This window comes from Tachypleus tridentatus, chromosome 1, assembly GCF_004210375.1.
Source record: "Tachypleus tridentatus isolate NWPU-2018 chromosome 1, ASM421037v1, whole genome shotgun sequence".
NCBI lineage: Eukaryota > Metazoa > Arthropoda > Merostomata > Xiphosura > Limulidae > Tachypleus > Tachypleus tridentatus.
Genome location: NC_134825.1, coordinates 162,025,200 through 162,052,017, shown reverse-complemented (window position 1 = coordinate 162,052,017; position 26,818 = coordinate 162,025,200). Strand labels below are relative to the sequence as shown.

Below are 26,818 nucleotides of genomic sequence, written 5' to 3'. Positions count from 1 at the left end.
AGGACGAGCATGTTTGGTGTGACGGGGATTCGAACCCGCGACATTCGGATTACAAGTCGATTGCTTTAACAAATTAGGAACGGCTGGCACGATTAACCCTCGTGTAGTTTTGAGCGAAATTTTCAAAATAAACAAAACTACGACACCTAAGTGACTGCCACTGTATGAACGTTAAACAGAATCATGTGACAGAATAAAAAATATTTTCCTTATAAAAGATGAAGTTAGTTTTAGATTGAATCCCTTGAATTAGAAAAGCAAAGTAAAAAAAGCACATTCCCCATGTACAGAGTTCGTAATTACTGTACTTGTTGTCTTCTCAAAACCGAAGAAAGAAATACGGATTGTTTGTTTGTTTTGAATTTCGCACAAAGCTATTGAGGGCTATCTGTGCTAGCCGTCCCTAAGTTAGTAGTGTAAGACTAGAGGGAAGGCAGCTAGTCATCACCACCCACCGCCAACTGTTGAGCTACTCTTTTTCCAACGAATAGTGAGATTGACCACAATATTATAACGCCCCCACGGCTGAAAGGGCGAGCATGTTTGGTGCGACGGGGATGCGAACCAGAAATCCGGAAATGTGAATTTTAGGGACAGCAAGAAAGAGGTCGTACTTTTAAAGTACATGTTTCTTTCATTCATTTATGCCTAATAAACTAAAGAAATCTGTCTATGTATACTCCACAACGTTTGAAAGTTAATGTTACAGGCTGCACAAACAATGTGTGCATTTCATGTCTTTATGCTTCGAGAGATTAATAATACATGTATATGTATTATACAATGTTTGAAATTCATGTCATACAGGCTGCATGAACAATGTGGGTATTTCATTCTTTACCTTTCAGAAGATTAATAATCTATGTGCGTGGGTTCTACACAGTAACGGTATAAATGGATTTGTGTTCCCTAATTAAATAATTTATATTTCTGTACTTCAAATACTTTGCAAGGCTGGTATAACATGTTTATATGATTAGTGGTAAATCATGTTGTGATAACTTCATACTATATGTTTGTTTGATGAAAACATTGTTAATTCACGTTTTACACAGTTTAAACTTCATATCTAGAGGCCCTTTTGAGTCTGATGGGCGCGGGTTCGAATCCCCGTCGCGTCAAACGTGCTCGTCCTTTCAGCCTTGGAGGTGTTATAATGTAACGGTTAATCCCACTATTTGTTAGTAAAAGACTAGACCAAGAGTTAGCGGTGGGTGGTGATGACTAGTTGCTTTCCCTCTAGTCCAGTGGTTCCCAACCAGGGGTGCGAGATAACATTTGTTTTGGCCACCTTCACCTTTATTCTTAAATAAATAATTACTGTGAGGGGTGCGAGAACATATTAAAATTTTGTAGGTGTGCGGGACATAGAAAAGGTTGGAACCACTGCTCTGGTCATACACTGTTAAATTAGGAACGGCTAGCGCAGATAGTTCCCGTGTAGTTTTGCGCGAAATTCAAAAACAAACAATCATATCTACATGCTTCGTAATTGATTCGAGTGTTATTCAGGCGTTTTGCCTGCTTTGAGCACTCTAATCTTTTCAAAGTAAACTTGACGGTCATAATAAAAAATATATATATATGCATATGTATACATATATATATGTATTAAACAATAATAAAAATGCCACCAACAAACTTGACATTCTGTTGATAGAATAAAATAATCACTATATATGATCCACAATACATGGACATTGCCCTGAAAAGGATCAAAATAATATTCAGTTCTACAATTATAAATACCAATCAGTCAAGAACGTAACTATAGGGAGGAGGAAGAGGTCAGAGAACCTGACCCTTCAGGGTATGAACTTTTCTTACCCAAACACCGAGAGAGAGAGAGATGCTTCGTAATATTAATATAATTTATGACCTTATTGTTTCCCAAAAATACCAGTTGAACAAATATATCAGGTTGTTTTGTTTTTCACATTAAATTAGATTACTTAGAACTTGCTTATCCAATTAGAGCGCTGTAGCAGGATTCATAAATCATGTTCAATTTTTCATGATGGATAAGAGCTATAAAATATAATTATCCCAAAATTATAAAGACAAATATATATATATTTGAAACCTGTTCATGTGTTAATATGAAGTAGACAGCTCTTAAAGATGGAAATCCGTTCTTGTATTAAGAAGAACCAGACAGCTCTTAATATAGGAAAGAAATACTTCAAAATGTCAAACACACTTCAGAAAATATTTCTCTAGTCAGTAATCAATGGTCTTTCGTGCCAGAGAAAGTGTGGCTGGCATGACTGTCAGATTATTAGGAGCATGAATGGAATCCACTTAGTATAGAATTCTTCGGAGGGTGACCTTTCGGATCAATTATTTAATCCTTTTGAGGGTTATTGTAGCTCCTACAGTCTGGCTAAACAAAAGAAATGAAAGAAAGAGAATGAAAACAAAACAAAACATTCCCGACTGCATTTCAATGAGTAATACAACCTCATTTAAACTCTTCAAGACAAATGTAAATATGAAACTGAGAATACAAAAAATAGCTTACTTCAGAACGTGCATCAGCAATATGCAGCGTGTCCAATCAAAATATTTATTAGTGCGCATGACATCACGTAAATATCATGCGGCACATTTTTATAGAATACACTCGAGTAAATGTAAAGAACTTGTCTATGTAGGCGTGTCTACTTGTTATACTAGTAACTTGTCAGAAGGTGTTTTTCTGAACTTCAACAGAGAAGGCATCTGGCTAAATCTGATTTGAAGTAATTTTCCCTAATCTTAAATCAAATCTCTTTCGTTACGCAGAATTCTAATGTTCGAAAGTATTTTTTTTTCAAGATATTGAGCTAAAAAATCATACAAAGAAATAATTTTTTCGGTTTGATATTCGACCATGAAAATTCAATTATCAAAAATTACTTTTATCCAGAAAATGTTTAATTTTCTTGAAGTTGGTACAATAATTACAGACCATTTACGTTAAAGCAACAAGCTAATTCCCTACCTACTTAACTTAATAGTCCGTGACTTTGGGTTCGTATTTTTATTTTTTGAAACTAAGTGTGTGTGTGAAGTTGTGAAACAAATCTTAATACTATATGTAAATAGCAAATTGTTTTCGTACGCTGATGTATTACATTTTTGGGCATAGTTCCATCAAATGCAGTCTGGTTAGAGAGCTCAACTAGCAGTTTGAGGGTCGCGGGTTCGAATCCCTGTTATACCAAATATGCTCGCCCTTTCGGCTGTAAGGGCGTCATAACGTGACGATCAATCCCACTATTCGTTTGTAAAAGAGTAGCCCAAGAGTTGGCAGTGGGTGATGACAGCAAGCTACCTTCCTTTGTGGTCGTGAGTTTACTTGAGAGTAACAGTCAAATTCTAATTTTGCGCAAAGCTACACGAGGATTGGCTGCTCTACTCGTCTCTAATGTAGCAGTGTAAGACTAGAGGAAAGGCATGAAAGTCATCATCACCCACCGTCAACTCTTGGGCTACTCTTTTGCCAACGAATAGTGGGATTGATCATCACACTATAACGCTCCCACGGTCGAAAGGGCAAGCATATTTGGTATGACGGGGATTCGAACCCGGGACCCTTAGATTACGAGTCGAGTGTCTTAACCACATGACCATACCGGACATTCTACTATATGATCAGACAAAAGTTGGCGGTGGGTGTCGTTAATTAGCTGCCTTCCTTCTGGTGTGTTAGTTCTAAATTAGGGAAGGTTATACGCAGATAGCCATTATAAAGTTTTGCACAACATTCTGAATCCAACGGTTGTTTTAATAAATCAATATCATTTTGTGTTTAATTTTGTCTATTCATCGTATTTTCCAGTGTGTTTTGTTGATAATTGTGTTTTAAGGCGATGTACTAACGTTTATTCCACAGGTCCTTTACGGTGGTCTTAAGCCTAATTCTCCTTCTTACACCGGGTCTTCACACTCGACATGTAAGTATTTTAGCTGTAGAAATACGGATTTAATGAATTTGATTGCAATTATTCAATTTTTCGTGTTAAATATTCTGATTTTTTTTTTTATTTAACCGGTAACGCACACGTGCTCTTGATAGAGTAAGCTTAATTTTTCTCTTATTGTCGTGCAGCTATTCTACTTATCTCAAATTTGTAACAAATGTCTTACAACCACAGTGTTTGTTATGTACCTGTCGGCATGATGGATGACACTCCTCGTCGGCGATGGATCTGGTGAACACAGATGGTTGAAATATACTCTTCTAATTGCTGAAAATCCCTAAGAGATTACAAAAAGAACTGAGTGTTAGACATATGATAGACTTAATACAAATGTGTTGTAACAATTATTATTATTTTTTATGCAAATTTATTTTTTACGTTTTACGAAATTCTATTTTCATACTCTTAATTGCGTAGGTTATCAAAGTATCATTGTTATCAGCTGTCGATGTCACTTCTGTAATCTACTTTCTAATCTTAGATTATCTTTGCGGATTGTCTTTACTAGTGGCTTTCAACAATTCAGTGTTGTGTTTAGTCCTTTATGCCAGTGGGATAAAGGATCTCTATTCCACATAATGTAGTGAAAGAAAAGAGATTTGCATTACTTATGAAGGTAAATCATAAGCTGTATTTCAAAGTTAAGTCAACGATAGTCACACACTGCTTACTGTCTGTTGGAATACATCGATGATTCACCCAGAATCCCATCCAACTTCGAGGCGTAGCGATTATTCATAGGTGGCGTGCATAACATGCTTGGAAAGGCTTAGCCTGTCCCATATGGATGAAGAGAGATAATTCCTCTCTGACCGTCGGAGAGGCACCTCTCTTCCTGATCAATGTCATGAACAAACAAACAGTCCCCAACCAAATAAATGCCTCTTACTAGGCATTATTCTCTCCAACACAAAAGTGTTATTTCGTGTATGTGACACAAGAAAAGACACACAGATGTGTGTTGTTGTTGTTGTTTTTAAATGATCACTAACTGCCCTTGCATACTCCAGGTTTATTTCATTATTATGATACATTTTCTAGTCTTTCAACGCCATCTTGACTTACATTGTTTTGGAGGGCAAGTGGGAATAACTTATTTTCAACATTGTAGCAACATTCTAAGTGTTCTGATTTGTGATGTTAAGTTCTGCCGATTTTGCGCTGCACTTACGTATCTCCCAAGTATTAAAGAAATACCTAAATATTTGTGTTTACACGTTTGATGCATGAAGATCTGAGGTGTGTTTGCGTCACAAAATCAGTTCTACATTAATATGTAACTTCAAGTCTAGACATCGCATTTACCACATATCCGATTTTAACGAGTATAGGTGGTTAGAGCGCTCGATTCGTAATGTGAGAAGCGCGGGTTCGAATCCCTGTCACAGCAAACATGCTCGTCCTTTCAGCCGTAGGGCATTATAATGTGACGGTCAATCCCATTATTCGTTGGTAAAAGAGTAGCCCAAGAGTTAGCGGTGAGTGGTGACGACTAGCTGCCTTCCCTCTAGTCTTACACTGCTAAATTAGGGACGGCTAGCACAGATAGCCCTCGTGTAGCTTTGTGCGAAATTAAAAAAAAAAAATTAACAATTATAAGTTAATTTTTAACTTGATGTGATTTTATTTTGCAGATGATTAAATCGTTGCACAATACATCTTCATAACAAAGTTGTATTAGCTGAACCGGATATATATTTGGATATATAATGTAACTACCACGACGAATGAATAGTTGTGCGGAGACGTGAGTATCTGAACCACTAACCCTAGATATCATCTATATCTGGAAATATCCTGGTTTAGCCTTTCCTAAACTCTAATAACCCGAGGACACTTTTTAATATAATGCTTTCATGAACCCCCAAACTTGTCGATGTTTTTGTATTGTTTTTAAGAAAAGATTCCGTGTACACGAAACGTTGTATTCCAAAATTAAACGTTTAAATTCATATATATTCAATTTAACTAAAATATTTCTATTCTATAATTCATATTTTTAAAACACTTTTATGAAGTATATGACATGAATTGCGAATCTTTTGTAATACCCTCGAGAACTCAAGTTAAAGAAATGCAGTCCTGGATCATATAAAAACTACACTATAAAATTAGCGCTGCTGATAGGTAAAACTGTTAAAGACGCTACAATTTTATCATTTTTTGTGACATGTTTTTTTGTAAATATGTTTAAAATGCTGTTTTTATTTTATACGTATTATTAATTAAAAGTTATTAGTGGATTTGTTTGTTGTTTTTTGAATTTCACGCAAAGCTACTAGAGGGCTATCTGCTCTGGCCGTTCCTAATTTAGCAGTGTAAAACTAGAGTGAAGACAGCTACTTATCACCACCCACCGCCAACTCTTCGGCTACTCTTTTACCAACGAATAGTAGGATTGACTCTCGCATTATAACGCCCCCACCGTTGAAAGGGCGAGCATGTTCGATGTGACGGGGATTGGAAAACGCGGCCCTAAAATTACAAGTCGAGTGCCTTAACTACCTGACCGTGTCGGGCCATTAATAGTGGGTTTTATGCGTAACAGAAATGTGTTACGAAATATCTGTATTGTCGGATGGCTGATATAGCAGATCTGCCCGGTATCGTTTGAGCCAGCAGAGACCTGTGTAGTTCTTTAGCCGTTTGCTTTTAACTAAACTATATATCGTGGAGTCGAGTTAACCTTACTACCCCTGGTGGTCTGTTCTTAGCATCCTGAAAGCTCTACTTGTAAAATAGCTAATGTCGCTCCATGACTGGTTGTATGCGACGAAACGGTGAGGCTTAAAAAGGCATGCCTTATCGATCATTTCTTTCTACAGATGATTAGCAAATTAATAATTAAATATTTGTTTTTATTTCTAAAACACTAAAGGCACCCCTTCGGCAAAATGGTCACACGCAAACCTTGATGATTCAATCCATACGTTATGTAGATAGTATTTAGTGTTAAATTCTCACAATGTGTTGTTTTGATTTAGAGTTTATTCCATATGTTTCTTACTAAAGACTGATAAACAATCTTGCATAAGACTTCCTTCGTGCTCGCGTTACCAATATTTTATAGCCATGCACTTCTCAGCCAACAATATTTTTATTTTGTTATTTGTGTTCTTACTGTTTCCAGTTCTCTTTCAGAACCCCTGGTGATTAAATCATTAATGTTTTATCTCACATGATTACTCGATTCAGTTTTCACTCACATAAAATTACCGTAACTGGTTTAGCGCCCTTCCATAAATGTAAACATGAATAATTTCCTTTTCGTAACTTCGTACCTGTTGAAATTACCACATTTGTTTTGTTTTTGTTCCAGCACGGATTATTGCTCTGAATTCAGACTACACAAGAATTAGGTTTACTTCAAAAACATGGGTTGACATTTACACGAACCTAGTTGACCACTAGTTTACTAAGAATATGCAATACTAAAGAATTACGGCTGTATTCTAGAATTAGCCCGGTTTTTAAACACACTTTTACAAGATATTTATGTATCAACTGGCTTGAGGGCTAATGACTTAGTAAGTTACATGATCCCCAATAACACGAGTCAAGCAAAAGTATCATCAACGTACGACAATTAACCTTTTTAAAGTTCATTAAATAATTTTAATTAAAGATTAATTTAAACTTTTTCCCGTCACTGGGGACGGGTATTTTTGCTAGTTTAACTTCAACTTTTTCCATTACTAGAAACGGGTACTTTTACTTACGGTTTATAACTCGAATTTATAATTTATTTAATATCTGCCATACAAGCTTAAGAAAATACCATTCTGAAAAAGGTTTTTCTTGTATATTTATAAATGGATTTTATGAGACTTCAAGTTACTTGTTTCCAAAGGGAAAAAAAGCTCTCGAATTTTTCAAGTAATTTATTTTTCGTAAAATGAGTCTGATAAGAAGTTATTCTTTGTTTTAGGGGAGAGAAAATTGTGATTTATCTTCCTACACTTACTGTCTTCCATAGACTGGGACGAGAAAGCCTGGGTTAGACGATATGCTGGTTCGAACTAAATACAATTCAAAATGAATAAATTGAAATAAACCTTACGTTTCTACATTAAGATCTTACAAACATTTTTGTCCTTAAAATATGACTTTACAACGATATATCATTCTTCTTCTCAGAGAACTGAGAGTTCCTTCAATGAAAAATAAATGGAGAGAGAGGAGTAGATTGGCTTATAGATATGAGTGAAAATGAAACGAAATTAAGTTTAATAGTCTTATTAACTTTCCATAGACCACAACCAGCATGAGTTATATGAACGCATGATATAAATCAGTCCTACTGGTTTACTTCAGAGTTCTTGAACTATGATACTCACTAAGAGAATTACAGAACGATATTTTGTAAACTTGTGACATATTCCTGTGATCCAGTCACCATAAAATAGCGTGATTACACACACAAAAAAAAAACTTATTTGTTTGAATTTTGTTCAGATGGGATGTTTTTATTCGCATTAAGAACAAAATTACAGTTTGGTCATGAGTTGTTGTTTTTTTACGTCTGCTAAGCACATAAAAACAACAGCAACTCAAACTTACAGTTTGGACACACTGCATGTTTAATTCTGACATTTCTTAATGCTGTGCGTAGGAGGCTGTTTTCAATTATAATTTATTTTATGTTTATGAACCATTAAATAATTAGAAGTCAAGCAGTGGGTTTGCACGAGGACGTTGTCCTTGTTTTTATTGACCAATAAACGGTCGGCAATTAATTTAATTACTTCACTAATATTTTATTATCATACACGAGACATTCAAAGCCCACGTGACTGGATTAAATAATTATCCACCCACCTCCTCGTGTTCCTTTCATTTCCGGTTGTCAGCTACGTGTAGAAGAACTGAACTGAGCAGGATGCATTACCAATTACCTATTAAGTTGGGTTTGAATTTCTCGCAAAGCTATACGAGGGCTATCTGCACAAGCCGTCCCTAATTTAGCAGTGTAAGACTAGAGGGAAGGCAGGTAGTCATCACAACCCACCGCCAGTTCTTGAGCTACTCTTTTACCAACGAATAGTTGGATTGATTGCCACATTGTAACGCACCCACGGCTGAAAGGACGAGCATGTTTGGTGTGACGGAGATTCGAACCTGCGACCTTCGGAACACAAATCGAGTGCCTTAATCACCTGGCCATGCCGGACCAACTTATTAAGAAAACAGAAACAATAAAGATACAACCTTCCAACCCCCACATTGGCTCAGCGGTATGCTTGCGGACTTACAACGCTAAAAACCGGGTTTCGATACACGTGGTGGGCAGAGCACAGATAGCCCATTGAGTAGCTTTGTGCTTAATTCAAACAACATCAAACAACAACTACAACCTTCCTCCAAAGAAAAACTAGTTTTTACTGTGTTTGGAAACATGCAATTAATACCCGTGTCGATTCTCTAAACAAAGCATTTAATTGACAATTTTCTGAGCTCAGTTTTCAGTTCTTAAAGTGCTTCAAACTAAACTCTTTTGTTTTAAATCATCACTAGATGTCGCTGCCCACCGTGTTTTTGATTCCAATTATTTTTTTTACCATTGATATGAAGATAAATTTTTAACTGAAGTTGGCTTTAGATTTCGGAGCTGGTAGGCCGAGTTCGAATCCATGCGATACCACAAATGCTTCTCTCTACTTTAAGCTTTGAGTGTGTTATAAGAGCGACAGTCTATCCCTTAGTGTGGATTGTGGGTGTAAAGTGCCGTCAACAGGTCGCATTCACTTTGGTCAATGTTACAAAATTAGAGACTTCGACAAATAATCTTAATAGTTTTGTCATAAATACAAAGCAGATATACGAGTTGCTCGTTTGAAGCTGAACTTAAAAGCTGTGGAGAAACAATATAATCACCGGGTCATTGATCGGTTCACATCAGCCACATAAACAGACAAACCGGATGCACGCAAAATTAAGTACAAGCAAAGAGGCATCATATCTTCCAAGATGTTTTAACCATAATTGAAACTAACTGAAAACTTTGTCTTCAGAGCTTCGAGATCAGTTAACTGTCCAGGCATATCCGAGCTAGAAATGTTAATTTCAAAGGAATATTACTTTTAGAATGGTTTTCTTGGCAGAGTAAATAGGTCTATTAATTCGTTCAGTACAACTTTTGTGTTCTCAATATAGGAACGATATAATCATCTTTAGATCATCTACGGTATATAAAGAATTTTTATGAAATCTGAATATGTTTTCCAATCAGCGGCGGATCCATAGAGGAGGAAAAAAGGACCGTGCTTCATAAAAGACTTTAATAAAATTTTGTTCTCAATATTTAATTTGTTTTGATGTAATATTCTTGAAAAGCGATATATATTTTTGTAGCAAAACGCTTAAAAATCCTGTTTTATTACTCCAAGCTATTTATTGAAGTGGCATCTTGAGGTGTGAGGCACAGAACAATTGTACCTCACAACTCTTTTGTTACTTCTACAATTTCTTTACACTTGTGATGGAAGCAGACGAGAGAATCCAATCCTTCTCACAGTGTTTAATTTGATTCACAGTTAATAGTGTCATTTAGTGTGTGGGGTTAAAAACAATCAATGAAAAATTTCAAATTATAAAAGGTTGGTACAAATTTAAAGATTATGCAATTATTTGTTGTTTAAAAGCAACTAAAAGCAAGTTTTGAAATTACTTACAGTGTTTTGGTTGAAAATTTAATGATGTACCTTGACTTGCGTAAGGCGTGCGAGTCGTAATCCGAGGGTCGCGGGTTCGCGCCCGCGTCGCGCTAAACATGCTCGCCCTCCCAGCCGTGGGGGTGTATAATGTGACGGTCAATCCCACTATTCGTTGGTAAAGAGTAGCCCAAGAGTTGGCGGTGGGTGGTGATGACTAGCTGCCTTCCCTCTAGTCTTACACTGCTAAATTAGGGACGGCTAGCACAGATAGCCCTCGAGTAGCTTTGTGCGAAATTTCCAAACAAACAAACAAACAAACAAACTTGACTTGGAGGTTATTTTGAAGTGTTGCAGGTGCAACAATAGTTAGGCCTTGTTAGGCATGATGGTAGTTGGTAGATAGTAATATATTCAGCTATGAAAGATTAATGACTTGAATTCGCCTTTGAATAAATCGACATGTCTAAAGTTAGTATATACTGGTCATTATATTTGGGGCATGGTGAAAATATTGCCAGCGTATACTTTATCATTAACTTCAAGTCAACATATATTTGTTGTTGAGTTACATGTGTTTGCCAACAAACACTAATATTATGTTACAAGTGTCCCAATAAGCATCGTTAGATTGTGTTCCAAGAGGCATTGTTGTTAAGTTATACGTGAACCAACATGCGTTGTTGTTAGGTCAGTTATATTCCAAGAGTTGTTTAAGAAAGCATTTCATATACATATTCTGAGGCGAAAGTGATGCGAAGAACCCCCTGTCATCAAAGTTGTATTTGTTCAATTCATAATTTTAGGACAGGGTTAACTTTACCGACTTACAAGGATTCCCAGAGATGGAGAGAGCGCGTGGTTTAGAGCTGAAACAAACACCAATACAGAGAAAAAGAAAGATATTACCGGTTCACATCAAACGTATTCTGAAAAACTTTATTCACGGGTTATCAAACTGAAATAATAATAAAACAGAGCATTCAAGTGGTACCTCCTTCCGTGACATATAAATGTCTATGCATTAAGTTTTGCTCAGACATACGTAACTCAACAGCACTGAAAAACAAATTAAAATTCATTCGTCAGTTTAACTGAAATAACGCGAGTGCAAATGAAACCGCAACACGTGCTGTTAAATGATTCGCTGAAACCTTAAGTTTAACGCTACAAACACCAAACAGGAAGAGGAAGAAGAAAAAATAAAATATTGTTGATGAAAATCCTTTGCATTTTCCGAGAACTGCTGTTTAGTTTTAACAAACTTATTATTAGGTATTCATCAGGAGGTCTGTAGCAACTCATGCTTCAATTGAGAGTACTCCAATTTTTTGTATCCACTGTTGTTATATCTTAGCCCATAAGACAACTTTTGGGTTTGTTTTGAATTTCGCTCAAAGCTACACGAGGGCTATCTGCGCTAGCCGTCCCTAATTTAGCAGTGTAAGACTAGAGGGAATGGGCGTCACATTATAATGCCCCCACAGCTGAAAGGGCAAGCATGTTTGGTGTGATGGGGATTCGAACCTGCGACCCTCGGATTACGAGTCGAGTGCCTTAACCACGTGGCCATGCCGGACCAGCCCATAACTAGTTTAGAGCAATAGCGAACCTACACAGTTTACCTCATTAGGAACTTGTAATATTTAATTGTTTTGGTTTTTTAGTTTTCCTAGAGTGAAATACAAAACATTTTCCACCATTTGCACATTTTCTGCCAAGAATACATTAAAAATGAACCTTAAATTTTACCAGTGACCTTCTCTTTATCAAGTATTTTTTAGATTAATTAACGGGCTACTTTTTCAACCCCACAATAAAACGTATTCGAAGGTGCGGGCTAACTAACCCTTAATAAAACTATGGAATGCGGAGCTGGTAAGCCAATTTCGAATTCTCCCGACACCTCTAAATATTTTCCGCACTTTAAGCTGTATCTGCGTTAAAGGGGTGAAAGTCAATCCTTTAGTGTAGATGCTGGGCGGTAGATTGGTACTGACTGACAGTTTTCTCTCTGATCACTAGTTCGAAATTTGGGACTACGTAGGAAAGTTGTAGTCGCCTTACCATAAACAAAATATGTTTGAAACTACGCTTGTGTTTGATATAATTCACTGCTTGTATTACCAATGTAGTAAAGTCTGATAAGTATATTATTTCATTGTCACATCTATTAACACTTCATTTAGTTGTTTTCTCACTTCGTGAGACGTTTTGTTTCATAAATAGAGTGTAGCCTAATGGTAAGGTGTCGGGTTGTAGATCGAAGGGTTTTAAGTTCGAGACATGATGCCGTAAACGTATTGCGTTTACTGCTGCACGCGCATTATTAACACTCGGTTTAAAGAGCTGGACAAAGTCTTTGTGGCAACGCTGCTGTGTTGCTTATTGACTGTCTCTGCTCTGATAAGTAATTCAAAATTAGGGATGGCTATAGCTTAACCACAGGTACTTACTATAAGCACAGCCACGAGCATCTTCTGCTAGACTTACTTAACTAAATAGTTTGTGTGATATATTCACAATGTATTATTGTATTAATGTTAAATACATACTAAATATATTACAGAATGAACAAGCACTGGAATACATTGGACTATTTATGTGACGTAAGACTGTCAAAGTTCCAAATGAAGCGAAGTATGTATGCCAGTGTAAATGCTCAACGTTGAATATAAATGGACACGACTTGATGAAATTATAGTGTTAACTTTACATAGATACAGAATCCTCATTTATGTTATGTTTAACATTTAACAGTACTGTTAATTTAATCAACGTTGCCAACTTAAACTGATCCCAACACCTCTCATCCAGATCAAGCATCCACATAGATCTCTGACCACACAGTTCACGTGCGCATAAACTGCATGCAGTTGATGTTGAAAATTGTGTCCAAAAATTATTTGTTTTCCATGCCGATAGATGGTGCTACTAAATGTTTGGTCCTGAGCTTTAGAATATAACTATTGAATTTCGGAATGTTAGATAAATCATTTGAAATCCACGATAAGGCCAATCATAACATTTTACTCCCTAATATCTATTGTGTTGTGACCCCCTAGTGGCACAGCCTACGGATTCACACCGCTAGAAACTGGGTTTGGATACGTGTGATGGGCAGAGCGCAGGTGGACCCTTGTGTAGCTTTGTGCTTAACTTTAAACAAACAAACCATAGCGTGGCCGATTTACTGAGTTTACGAAACACGTGTCACAACAATCTTAAAGACATATTTTATTTTTCCTCACATTAGTGACTAATTATTTAATCTTTTGGTCCTGTAAACTTTGCCCATTTGTTTACAACAGCAAAATTATTCTTTTTTATCTTTCATTATAAATAGAAAATTTTAGGAATAAAAGACGAAGGATGTGCCTTTTTACCATTTTCTATATGTTTTTACCTCATGTGTCAGTAAAACTGTACTCGACCTTCTAAAACCATTCATATTATCATATTTTCATCCACTTTTTTCCCTCTACCTAGAAATAGTTATGATACATCCCGTTTCATTATGATCTTATATATCACGTGACATGCTGATTTGTCTATTCAAAATCCTTTTAATGTGATGTTCTCGACTCTGCATTGAAAGCATAACGCGATATGTGCGAAATTCAACTTTTGTTAACATGCCATATATCTTACTTCTAACACTGTATTTACGTTATTAAATCTCCAGAAATGGTGCACTCTGGTAACGTCTCTCTGTCTGTGGATTTTCGAATTTGACAATGTAGGAATTATTTAATGAGTTTTTAGAAATATAAAACTTAATGAGTGAACGTGAAACTGTCCCGATTACTCGGAAGCGTGTCTGACATGCTGTATTTAATTTTCAAATTATTAATCAAAAATGACAATTAAAAGTCAAGACTCATGAGCTAAAATTTAATTTGTGCAGCTTCTCTGAATCGTTCGAGTATGACAAAAACCTTAAGCGTACAATAATAGAATATGGTGATCCTTGTACCATCTAATAACAATACCTCACAAATGCAATTATCTCCTAACTTGAGGTAATACAATGAATTCTATTCGTTATTTCAACTACTTGTGTGGAAGACCAGTTTCTCTATGTAACTTACTTATGAGACCCCCCCCCCAACTTATCCGATTTCCTCATATTGTTGTTGCGTTTCTGGAAGATTAATTACCTAATAACAGTTTACTTAAAAGTTCGTGTATTTGTTTAAACACCATCAAGACGTGTAATAGATAGCTAAGTTAATTCGATAATAAATGTTGCTTACACTACAAAGGTCATATTTATAAAAAAAAGTATATGTAAGCATACGTAAAACGCATGTGGTTCATAACTACTTAATTTCATAAATAAAAGTTCCTTTTACTACAAGTATGAACAACATACTGACCTTGTTAATTTCTTGGTGGAGTACAACAATGGGCCAATAGAAGTGATTAACATACTCAACAACAGACTTCTTCAACACAGAAACTTACAAATTTCCCCCTTCTTTGGTGAGCTACTCGGGCTTCAAAACCTATAACATTTTAAAGAGAGATAAACCTTGAAAATGCTTTATTATAATCGAATTAACCTTTACTTTATGTAACGTCCATGATAAAATCATGTAGCTAGGGTCATATTGGACAAGGAAGTTGTTCGTTAACAACATTATATACGTGTGTGTGTGTGTGTGCTAGTGAACATACACAGATGAATAATATCCATGTCAGTGTTTAGTTAAATATTACACAGTTTAGTATTCTATTTGGTAAACTAATGAAACCGTCCTTTTAAAGTCACACATTCCAATTGTCATACTGTATTCAATGGCGTGTCAAGTAAGTTTTCGAACTCACAATGCTAAATTCGGGGTGCGATTCCCCGCGCGTGCAATACCTCACTTATTGTTATTACGCTAGTAAACAACAGTACTAGATCTTTATGAAATGTCAGAAACTAATTTGCTAGTGAATAACATTTTCTGTTTAAAAGAACTCTTCAGTGATATTTAAACATAGATAGAAGTTTAGCATTCAACTCGGTTTGTTCGTTGGTCTATCTATTCCTTGTGGCCTTTGTTAATTTAGTTTACAAAAACATATCTCGAATAATACGATTATAGGTCACCTGTTTACAATCGACGTATGATATTTTTTGTAGGTAACAATTGAAACGTACATCGTTTAATCACAGTATGTTAGTATATTTTTGTTTATTGTTTGTATGGGGAAGTGATAAAACATTTGATGTTAATTAAACAAAATGTTCCCTTCACAGAGGCTCCGGCATGAACATCATAAACGTCGGGAAAGCCTTCTTTCACCACAAAACAATACCGTTGAACAGGATGATATGTCGACTGACGAATCTGGATCGTGGGGTCCATGGAGTGAAAGTAGTAAATGCTCCCGTAGTTGCGGAGGCGGAGTGGCCTTTCAGTCCAGAAATTGCAAGAATGCGAGGTAACTTAACTGTAATCTAACACAGTAAATACAAGGTAACTTAACTGTAATCTAACACAGTAAATACAAGGTAACTTAACTATAATCTAACACAGTAAATACAAGGTAACTTAACTATAATCTAACACAGTAAATACAAGGTAACTTAACTGTAATCTGACACAGTAAATACAAGGTAACTTAACTGTAATCTAACACAGTAAATACATGGTAACTTAACTGTAATCTAACACAGTAAATACAAGGTAACTTAACTATAATCTAACACAGTAAATACAAGGTAACTTAACTGTAATCTAACACAGTAAATACAAGGTAACTTAACTATAATCTAACACACAGTGTGATAAGAAGCGTTTTAGATTCAGACAGAGAAAAGAAAAGATGAGATAATTCATATATAAAGGTACGGTTAGCAGTGGTACTTCAGTATGAAGAAGGCATGGTAATAACAATTCATATATAAAGGTAAGGTTAGCAGTGGTACTTCAGTATGAAGAAGGCATGGTAATAACAATTCATATCTAAAGGTAAGGTTAGCAGTGGTACTTCAGTATGAAGAAGGCATGGTAATAACAATTCATATATAAAAGGTAAGGTTAGCAGTGGTACTTCAGTATGAAGAAGGCATGGTAATAACAATTCATATCTAAAGGTAACTTAGCAGTGGTACTCAGTATGAAGAAGGCATGGTAACTAACAATTCATATCTAAACAGTAAGGTTAGCAGTGGTACTTCAGTATGAAATCATGGTAATAACAATTCATATATAAAGGTAACGGTTAGCAGTGGTACTTCAGTATGAAGAAGGCATGGTAATAACAATTCATATATAAAGGTAAGGTTAGCAGTGGTACTTCAGTATGAAGAAGGCATGGTAATAACAATTCATATATAAAGGTAAGGTTAGCAGTGGTACTTCAGTATGAAGAAGGCATGGTAATAACAATTCATATATAAAGGTAAGGTTAGCAGTGGTACTTCAGTATGAAGAAGGCATGGTAATAACAATTCATATATAAAGGTAAGGTTAGCAGTGGTACTTCAGTATGAAGAAGGCATGGTAATAACAATTCATATATAAAGGTAAGGTTAGCAGTGGTACTTCAGTATGAAGAAGGCATGGTAATAACAATTCATATCTAAAGGTAAGGTTAGCAGTGGTACTTCAGTATGAAGAAGGCATGGTAATAACAATTCATATCTAAAGGTAAGGTTAGCAGTGGTACTTCAGTATGAAGAAGGCATGGTAATAACAATTCATATCTAAAGGTAAGGTTAGCAGTGGTACTTCAGTATGAAGAAGGCATGGTAATAACAATTCATATCTAAAGGTAAGGTTAGCAGTGGTACTTCAGTATGAAGAAGGCATGGTAATAACAATTCATATCTAAAGGTAAGGTTAGCAGTGGTACTTCAGTATGAAGAAGGCATGGTAATAACAATTCATATCTAAAGGTAAGGTTAGCAGTGGTACTTCAGTATGAAGAAGGCATGGTAATAACAATTCATATCTAAAGGTAAGGTTAGCAGTGGTACTTCAGTATGAAGAAGGCATGGTAATAACAATTCATATTAAAGGTAAGGTTAGCAGTGGTACTTCAGTATGAAGAAGGCATGGTAATAACAATTCATATATAAAGGTAAGGTTAGCAGTGGTACTTCAGTATGAAGAAGGCATGGTAATAACAATTCATATCTAAAGGTAAGGTTAGCAGTGGTACTTCAGTATGAAGAAGGCATGGTAATAACAATTCATATATAAAGGTAAGGTTAGCAGTGGTACTTCAGTATGAAGAAGGCATGGTAATAACAATTCATATCTAAAGGTAAGGTTAGCAGTGGTACTTCAGTATGAAGAAGGCATGGTAATAACAATTCATATATAAAGGTACGGTTAGCAGTGGTACTTCAGTATGAAGAAGGCATGGTAATAACAATTCATATATAAAGGTAAGGTTAGCAGTGGTACTTCAGTATGAAGAAGGCATGGTAATAACAATTCATATATAAAGGTAAGGTTAGCAGTGGTACTTCAGTATGAAGAAGACATGGTAATAACAATCATAACGTTGACAAATAAACCAAAAGTCTACTTAATCAAAACTTTTAAGTTATTTATCGGTAAATAAATACATGTTACATTCATACGTCGCTATGATACAAGATTCGAGTCCTCGCGGCGTATGTTGTACATGTATCCCATTATGCAGCTATGCGCTAAAAGAAAACAAACAAACATTCTTTGCCACAGAATAATTTAAATCAATTTTACACGTTAGAGCTTTCTTTATGTCTCCACAACACAAAATGTTTTAATATATTTAGTTATATTGAACTAATGCTCTTACTGATGAAATAATGACAGCTTTGTTAACTGAACTGCTTTTCGAAAATCATACATATATTTTGAAAATAGATGAAGCAGCCTTTTAACTACAGATACAAGGAAGGACGGACAGTTATTCTAACTGCAGAAACAAGAGCAGGACTGACAGTAACTCTAACTACAGAAACAAGGGAAGGACTGGGAGTTATTTTAACTACAGAAACAAAGGAAGGACTGACGGGTATTCTAACTACAGAAACAAGGGAAGGACTGACAGTTATTCTAACTACAGAAACAAGGGAAAGATTAACAGTTATTCTAACTACAGAAACAAGGGAAGGACTGACAGTTATTCTAATTATAAAAACAAGGGAAGGACTGACAGTTATTCTAATTATAAAAACAAGGGAAGGACTGACAGTTATTCTCACTACAGAAACAAGGGAAGGACTGATAGTTATTTTAACTACAGAAACAAGGGAAGGACTGACAGTTATTCTAATTATAAAAACAAGGGAAGGACTGACAGTTATTCTAACTACAGAAACAAGGGAAGAACTGACAGTTATTGCAACTACAGAAAAAATGGATGAACTGACGGGTATTCTAACTACAGAAACAAGGGAAGAACTGACAGTTATTCTAACTACAGAAACAAGGGAAGAACTGACAGTTATTCTAACTACAGAAACAAGGGAAGGACTGACAGTTATTCTATCTACAGAAACAAGGGAAGGACTGATAGTTATTTTAACTACAGAAACAAGGGAAGGACTGACAGTTATTCTAATTATAAAAACAAGGGAAGGACTGACAGTTATTCTCACTACAGAAACAAGGGAAGGACTGATAGTTATTTTAACTACAGAAACAAGGGAAGGACTGACAGTTATTCTAATTATAAAAACAAGGGAAGGACTGACAGTTATTCTAACTACAGAAACAAGGGAAGAACTGGCAGTTATTGCAACTACAGAAACAAAGGATGAACTGAGAGTTATTCCAAATACAGAAACAAGGGAAGGACTGACAGTTATTCTAACCTTATCTAAGTGCCTTTCCTGTTTAAGATCACGTAGTTCATCTTCTAAGTTCCTATTCTATTTATGATGAAACACATTACTGAAGACTCCTACTCTTTATCCATTTTCTGTCTCCCCAGAGATTTTAAGGAAAATTATGTAATCACCAAAAACACAAAAAAGTCGTCTGCACAAATGTACCTTTTAGGCTTGATAACACTGCCGTTATGTTCCTTTTTCAGTCTTAATTAGCGAAATGTGATTGATTTTGATATTTACGTACAGAACTTTGTAAATTAATTTAGTAAAACTAGCTTTATAAACAACTTTCTATCGCTTATAGCATCATCAGGTTGAAAAATACGATACTAGCTTATAGCTTAATTTTCTGGAAGCATTAAAAAAATCAAATACTTCATTTGCGCATAAAATCCGTAAGTTAAAAAAGTTGAAAATTCTGTAACTGAAACTCCTAATGTTGAGTTAAGGAAGGGGATTTAAAATGCTCCACATATATATATGACAAGCAGACGCTATCAAGCTTAAGAAAATCTCATGTTTAGCTGAATTAGTAGGCGTCATTAAGCAAGAGAAAATTTTATATTAACTAAACTAGAAGTCGCCATTAAGATTAAGAAAATGTGAAATATAATCAAGATACGCAATGCCTCATCGAACACTTTTCGCGAGGCGCGCCAGTGCAGAAAAATGTAACATGTTTCGTCACCTAAGTAACACTTTAAATAGTCAGCTGAGTAACGTATAAGACTTAGCGGGACGTACTATTTTCAAAAATAACAGCAAAGGATACTTTAATCTCAGCTCCCTTCTGTAGAAGATGTGGAAGTCAGTAATTTTTATATCCATTCTACCACGTGCAGTTGACAGGCTATTCATCATTATTAACGAGAATGGAAGGCACTGACCATTGGAGTGTAAGAAAAACTATAAATTTCATGCAAGGTTCACAGAGCACATAACGTCATAGAACCATGGCAGTTTAATCAGATAAGACTTCTCGTGTGTTTACTGTAAGAGAATTGCTATAGTATTTAATAAACCGCACCACATACTTGTTTACTTACCAGTATCGTTCAGTCAGAACATTTAAGAGAAACTAATTCCGAACCTTACTTTCCTCACGATTAAAGGTGAATTTTACAGAAAAAAGAAAGCTTTGCAGTCAGAAGAACTACTCATACTGATTATTTTTGCAGGTTCACATTTTTTATAAAAAATATGTGCTAATAAATGAAACATAGAACTTGGTGCAGAAAGAGCCCTTTCCGAGCGGCAATCCGAACGTATTAGTTTTTACGTTTGCCGCTAGGAAAAGTACTGTGACGTAATAGTTGCCAAACAAACCGCCAACGCCAGCGCGTTGAATGTAAATAAACATGGCCAGTGCATACGTAGAAACAGAGGCGGAGTCTGTTTTGACTTTTTGTTCTGAACAGTGTTGAGTAGCGCCATATCAATTTGAACCTTCTCTGAATGAACCTAGAACAGTTACTTTTGACACAGATCTGACAAGTTCTAGTGATGAAGACAGTTCCACGAACGAGAGTAGCGGAACTGTGAGTGATAGTGATAGCGCCCAGGCCGGTTGCGAGTCGGTCATACATCCAGTGGAAGAATGGTAGGCCTAAGTCATGACAACAAATATGGTCTGTATTATTTTACGTGCAATTTTAAACATCTCGAAACCTGTCTGGTGTTTATAAATTATTGGTATCACAGACTGGGTTTTATTTGTTTATACTTTGCCGACTATGGTAACTAATACTTGGCCCTTCCACAATCATTGTACCGGGTATTTATGACTCGTAACAAAATGAATTTCAATAGATGTAGTAGTCTGAATAGTTACTTTAATATTTACCATAAATGTATAATTTATATGACATATTCTGTATGTTTGTACGAGGTATAGGTGTGGTTTATGCGAGCAGATGCCAACCAAGAGAGAGTGCGCTCATACGACAAAGTGCCAAACCGATTAAAAGATAAAGAGTGCATTACCCAGACTCGAGGCTTTGATGTAAATTGCCTAAATATCGATGTCTTGGAAACATCATACTATAAATTTGTTGACTTGAATGATGGTGAGCCAAGTCACGAGTTTGTATTTTTCAAGATGCTGTTAAGCCTAAAATAGTATATTTGAGTTTAACCTACAATTAAAGATACCGTTTATCCAAAACTATGATCCAACTTGAAACCCACGGAATCCAAAACAGTGGGATCCGACACAAGACATGAGCGTTCAAAGGGATCTTGACAAAGCTTTGCATGGTGTGAAGGAGTCCAGTTCTTCATATTGACCATCCGCACCCACTGTCACCACCTTGCCGGTTTCTTTTCCTTGCACGGAAACGAAATGAAGCTTTTGCCCGATGCCGAACCGTTTTTACAACCATAAGCAAGGCAGTAAACCATGTTATCATAAAACAAACATAAAGTAGCAATATCAAGAAAAAAGATAGTCTTACAAAGTATGTAATCAGGAAACAAGCACCGATAGATTTACATAAAACACCAACACGGAAAAGAACAAAATGGTCGGCGCGCAACGAAGCGTGTTTGGCAACTATTGCGTCATAGTTGTAAAACGTCACGGAAACAACCGAGAGGAACTTGAGTTCGAGGACCCGCATATTTTGTTTCCACTTTTTACTCAAAACCAAAGTGTTTAAAAATATGGCAACCATACAGGAATTATACCTAACCAAAGTACAGTTTCTAAGACAATTATTAAATTTGTTGAAAATTTCACCTTTAAAGCATGCAAGTTTCCTTTCGTTGTCATTTGAAACAATCAGGCTTCTTAAGTTAAAAATTTATCCGATAGAAGAGGGTTGGTCATGTAATGGAGCTCGGGATTTTGAAGCTGTCAGACCAGGTTCAAACCCTGCGATAACAAAATGTATCTGCTACACTTTAAGCAGCGGTTACGTTATACGAGAGACAGCCAACCCTTTAGCATGAACGGTAAATGGTAGACTGAGTTGACTGCCTGCTTTATCTATAGTTAGTGTTAAAAATTAGGGACGACAACCATAAATACAAAGTTTAACTTTTCATAATTAATTACCATACATCTGCGATTATATCTCAGAACAACATGACTTTCGTATTCGTGAAATTTCCCAAGTGCACAGCGGTATGTCTATGGACTTACAACACTAGAATCCGGGTTTCGATACACGTGGTAGGCATAACACAGATAGCCTATTGTGTTGCTTTTTGCTTGACTTCAAACAAACAAAAAAGAATTATTTGTAAAATCGAAAAGGACAAGAGAAAGAAGAACATTATCATATAAACATCGAAACGAAATATATTTTTACTTGTTTGTAATGGTATTAATGATTCGTCGAAAACTGGCAACCCACAAAAATAAAAACCTCTAAGCTTTTATGTTATTTTAACTCCTCTCCTCGTTAGGGCCCGACATGGCCAGGTGGTAAAGGCACTCGACTCGCAATCCGAGGGTCGCGGATTCTCGCCCTTTCGGCTGTGGGGGCATTACAATGTCACGGTCAATCCCACTATTCGTAGCTAAAAGAGTATCCCAAGAGTTGGCGGAGGGTGGTGATAACTAGCTGCCTTCCCTCTAGTCTTACACTGCTAAATGAGGGATGGTTAGCGCAAATAGCCCTTTTGTAGCTTTGCGCAAAATTTAAAACAAACCTCTCATCCGTTGGCTCAATGGCAAGCCTGAGGGCTTATACCTCTAAAAAGTCGATAGCCAACTGTGTGGTTCAGTATTTAACAAGTAACAATATATTTTTTGTTGTTTGCAAGAAAAAAAATTGTAATTAATTCACGGATTTATAATCAAATAACCCGTGGTTTACCTTATATGTTATTTTGAGCTTGAATTCCAAATAGCATTTATTCACAGAATATTTGCAAATTAAAATTAAAAAAACTAAAGTTAAAGAAGACAATAGTTTACGCAATAGTTTGCTTATTAAAACCAAAAGAAAATCTAGCTAATTATATTTTCACATAGAAAGACTGCAGTCAGTAAAAATATATAAATATTTTTTATTCTAAAGCGTGTGACAAAACTTAAAACCAGATATCGTTTAATAAGAGGCTACTTGAACCACAACATGTCTGTCCTATCCAAGCTGGCCAAATGAGTTGTTGTATTGAAATCAAATGCTTCTTTGGCACTAACTATTGCAGATGTAATGTGGTTGATAGATATAGCCCCCAGGTGGCACAGCGGAATGTCTGTGGACTTACAATGCTATAAACCGGATTTTGATAACCGTGGTTGGCAGAGCACAGATAGCCCATTGTTTGACTTCTTCTTAACTTTCAACAAACATGCAGCCGTATTATAGCGTATTCTTCTTTACTTTTGCTCATAAATTCTTCATATAAGTTTCGAACAATAAGTTACTGTGGTCAATGAGTGTGTTTAACCAAAAAGTCGCTTAAATAATATTTTGTTTGTTGGAAAACTAAAGACCAAATTTTGTGGGCTTAGAAACGTAGAATTTAATAGATTCGTTATTTCTCAATCCTCAAATATATTATTGGCTGATTCGGTTATTAACCATAGTAATCTTATTATACTGCTTGACAGAACAACTCGTTCATTTCAATGTATGGATCGGTTATAAATCCAGCCAACAACACCTAGTTCAATAAATTACTCATAGGTCACCTGACAAATTATAGTATTCTAGCAATATATAGTGCCAAAATCAATATATGACAAAGCAATGAATTTGAAAGTCATTTGATACGCAATGCAGGTGAAGGTCACTCATTAATAAGTCAAGGTCATTATGAGTTTATAATAAACATTGCCAAGGACTACAACTGGTTCACAGCTACCGAGTGAGTCTGTAATAGCGAAAACGATGACCAGATTTATTTTACAAATGGTCAGTGAAATTGCGATCCATTACCTGTGCTGACGAAGGAAAGCAGTTAAGTCATTATGGTGCTCTTTGAACCAGTGCTATTCTATTTGCATCCTATGTTTTTTTTTATAATTATCTCGATACGGTGCAGTGGGAAAGGAACACATGTGACATCTGTTGCTCTTTAAGGATTGTTTTTACCCTCATTCAACAACAGTTTGTTTCCACAGATTTTTAACTGTTAGAAGACGGGTTCTCTTCTTTTAATGGTCAATCTCGATAGAATTTCATCCAACTGCCAATGAGGTTTACCTCTGTTATCCAGAAATAATCATATCCGTTTGTTTTCCGTACTGGAAAAACGAAAGGATTAATGTAAGGAACACAGACAACTAAACACTGAATGTAAGGAACACAGCCAACTAAATACTTACTGTATTAGGAACACAGCTAACTGAACACTGAATATAAGGAACACAGCCAATTAAACACATGTGAATATTTTGATTTAATAGCGCCGTCCAATAAGCAAAGACAATTAGAAAACCAGATTATTCTGACAAATTGTAGAAAAACTCAAACACACACACACATATATAGACTTTATTGAAAAGACTGATGAAAGACATTAATTGTTTTACTTTCCCTCTAGATTTATTTACCTTCATTGTATATTAATTCTCATCTAGAATTCTAATTGAAAGCAACTTTACACTTATTTCATTAAATAGATTCTTCAACTATTATTACAGTGTCTGCGATTTGTGCAAGAGGTTGTAGGAGAAGAAAGGATTGTGGAAAATAATTAACAAAATTGGTATAACTAATTAGACATTAATTAGGTATTAGATAAAGTTAAGTGTAAATATTTGTGTAATAATGTTTTACTAATTCCATCTTAAGAGTGGCACAGTATAATGTTATTATAATCACGTAAACATTTAATATAACATTTCCCAATTAGTAAAAATAAATGTAATCACATTATAACTATCGTGTGACATACGTTTTAGTAGTATGTTTTGAAATTGAATATTTTTGTACATAAAACAATGTTGGACAATAAGTTTTGGAATAATCGTTACCACGTTTTCCCACAGTATTTCCGGTGGTCATTCTTGCATGGGCCCATCGAAAAGATACTTTAGTTGCAACATACAGGTAATTCATATCACTTGCTGTAAGAGAATGATTGCTATATTAAAGTTTGACTACGTATGTTTTCACAAACTGTTTTCTGTCATGAGAATCCGACATCTTATGTAATTTTGGTAATTAAATAAATTAATGAATTGAATCAATAGATAACTTTGTTGTTGTTGTTGGTTTTCAAAATAACTGAGTGTTTAAAACTTTCTAAAAATTACACTGCACAACAATTTTTTTTTTAAAGTTTTGCTTCCTAAAAAGTTGTTGCTGATTGCGACAGGTACCTGGTGGGTGTGCACAAATATAGCTTTGGTTTTGCTTCATCACGTAGAAATTCTGAGAAATAGACAGTTGACTGTTTACCGGCAATAAAGTATTTAATTACGTTTATGTTTCTAATACACTATTAAGTTCAACATAATTAAAAGTGTTTTGCTCCTGATTTTCGTTTGTATTCAATGTCCGGTGCATCATGTTGCAGTGTCCAACAGTAGTCAACAAGCACTGACGGATTCCAGTTGCCCTGATATCGTTTTTCCATTGTAGCAATGTCCTGGTGAAACTGAAGATTTCGATGAAACGGAACGTGATGGGCAAATTTGGATGTGATTTTCGTGATCAGCAGCCAAAAGTCTATAAGGAACACCCAACAATGTTCAAGAAGCAAAAACTTTTTTGTGCAGTGTTAATCTTGTACTAACCGCAATACTCTAGTATTCTAAATTCTGGGAAGGTAAACCATCATTTAGGCTTAACTGTCATTCATAAATGTAACTTTTTATAATTTGTTTATTAAGTCAAAAATTACGTTATGTTTAGGTAATTTATTTGAAAACAGTCAAATGAAATAATTACTTTTCTGTTTCGATGTATTCTAGATTGGTGAGAAAAATAGATCTAATACGTTTTCAAATAAGCAGGTGCCCCATGAAAAATGCTAGAATACGTTTCTTAAAAATATAGATACATTTATATAGATTTTAGTGTCTCTTCAGTGTTTTTTAATAAATTTTTTGTCACGTCAACCGAGTTGAAGATCTCGCGACATGTTTAAGAGAAAGAATTGTAAATTCAACTGAAACGCTTTGATGTCCTGATTAGAAAAAATCGATTGAAAAAGTATAGACTTGGAAATACGCGTGACAACAGCATACGTTCAGTCTGAGTGCACAGGACATTTCTGCTGCGTACGGCACATATTGAAATCTGTAGAACAACCCTGTTCACCATCAAGGCTGAGATAATAGAAGAATAAAAACAGACAAGTAACAGCATTCTTTCTATGCTTCTTGCTGAGTCATCCAGAAATGAAAAATTCATGGCAGCCTAATCTTCTGAACACTAACGTAGCGAACAGGCGTTGAATTTCTGGACACTAAG

At 35.5% G+C, this 26,818-nt stretch overlaps 1 protein-coding gene and 1 long non-coding RNA gene across 2 annotated transcripts in view; one reads left to right on the top strand and one right to left on the bottom strand.

Annotated features, from left to right (window-relative positions):
• LOC143229313 (papilin-like) overlaps window positions 1-26,818 on the top strand; it is a 114,254-nt gene that overhangs the window by 24,972 nt on the left and 62,464 nt on the right. Inside the window, exons 2-4 of the mRNA XM_076461487.1 lie at window positions 3,878-3,938; window positions 15,867-16,051; window positions 25,390-25,450. Of these exons, the coding sequence (XP_076317602.1) occupies window positions 3,878-3,938; window positions 15,867-16,051; window positions 25,390-25,450 (307 nt within the window). The remainder of the gene's footprint in view (window positions 1-3,877; window positions 3,939-15,866; window positions 16,052-25,389; window positions 25,451-26,818) is intronic.
• On the bottom strand, window positions 2,257-15,114 carry LOC143229321 (uncharacterized). The gene is made up of 3 exons (XR_013015790.1): window positions 14,995-15,114; window positions 4,154-4,242; window positions 2,257-2,383 (listed from the first exon to the last, which is right to left on the bottom strand). It is a non-coding gene; the product is annotated as an uncharacterized LOC143229321 (long non-coding RNA).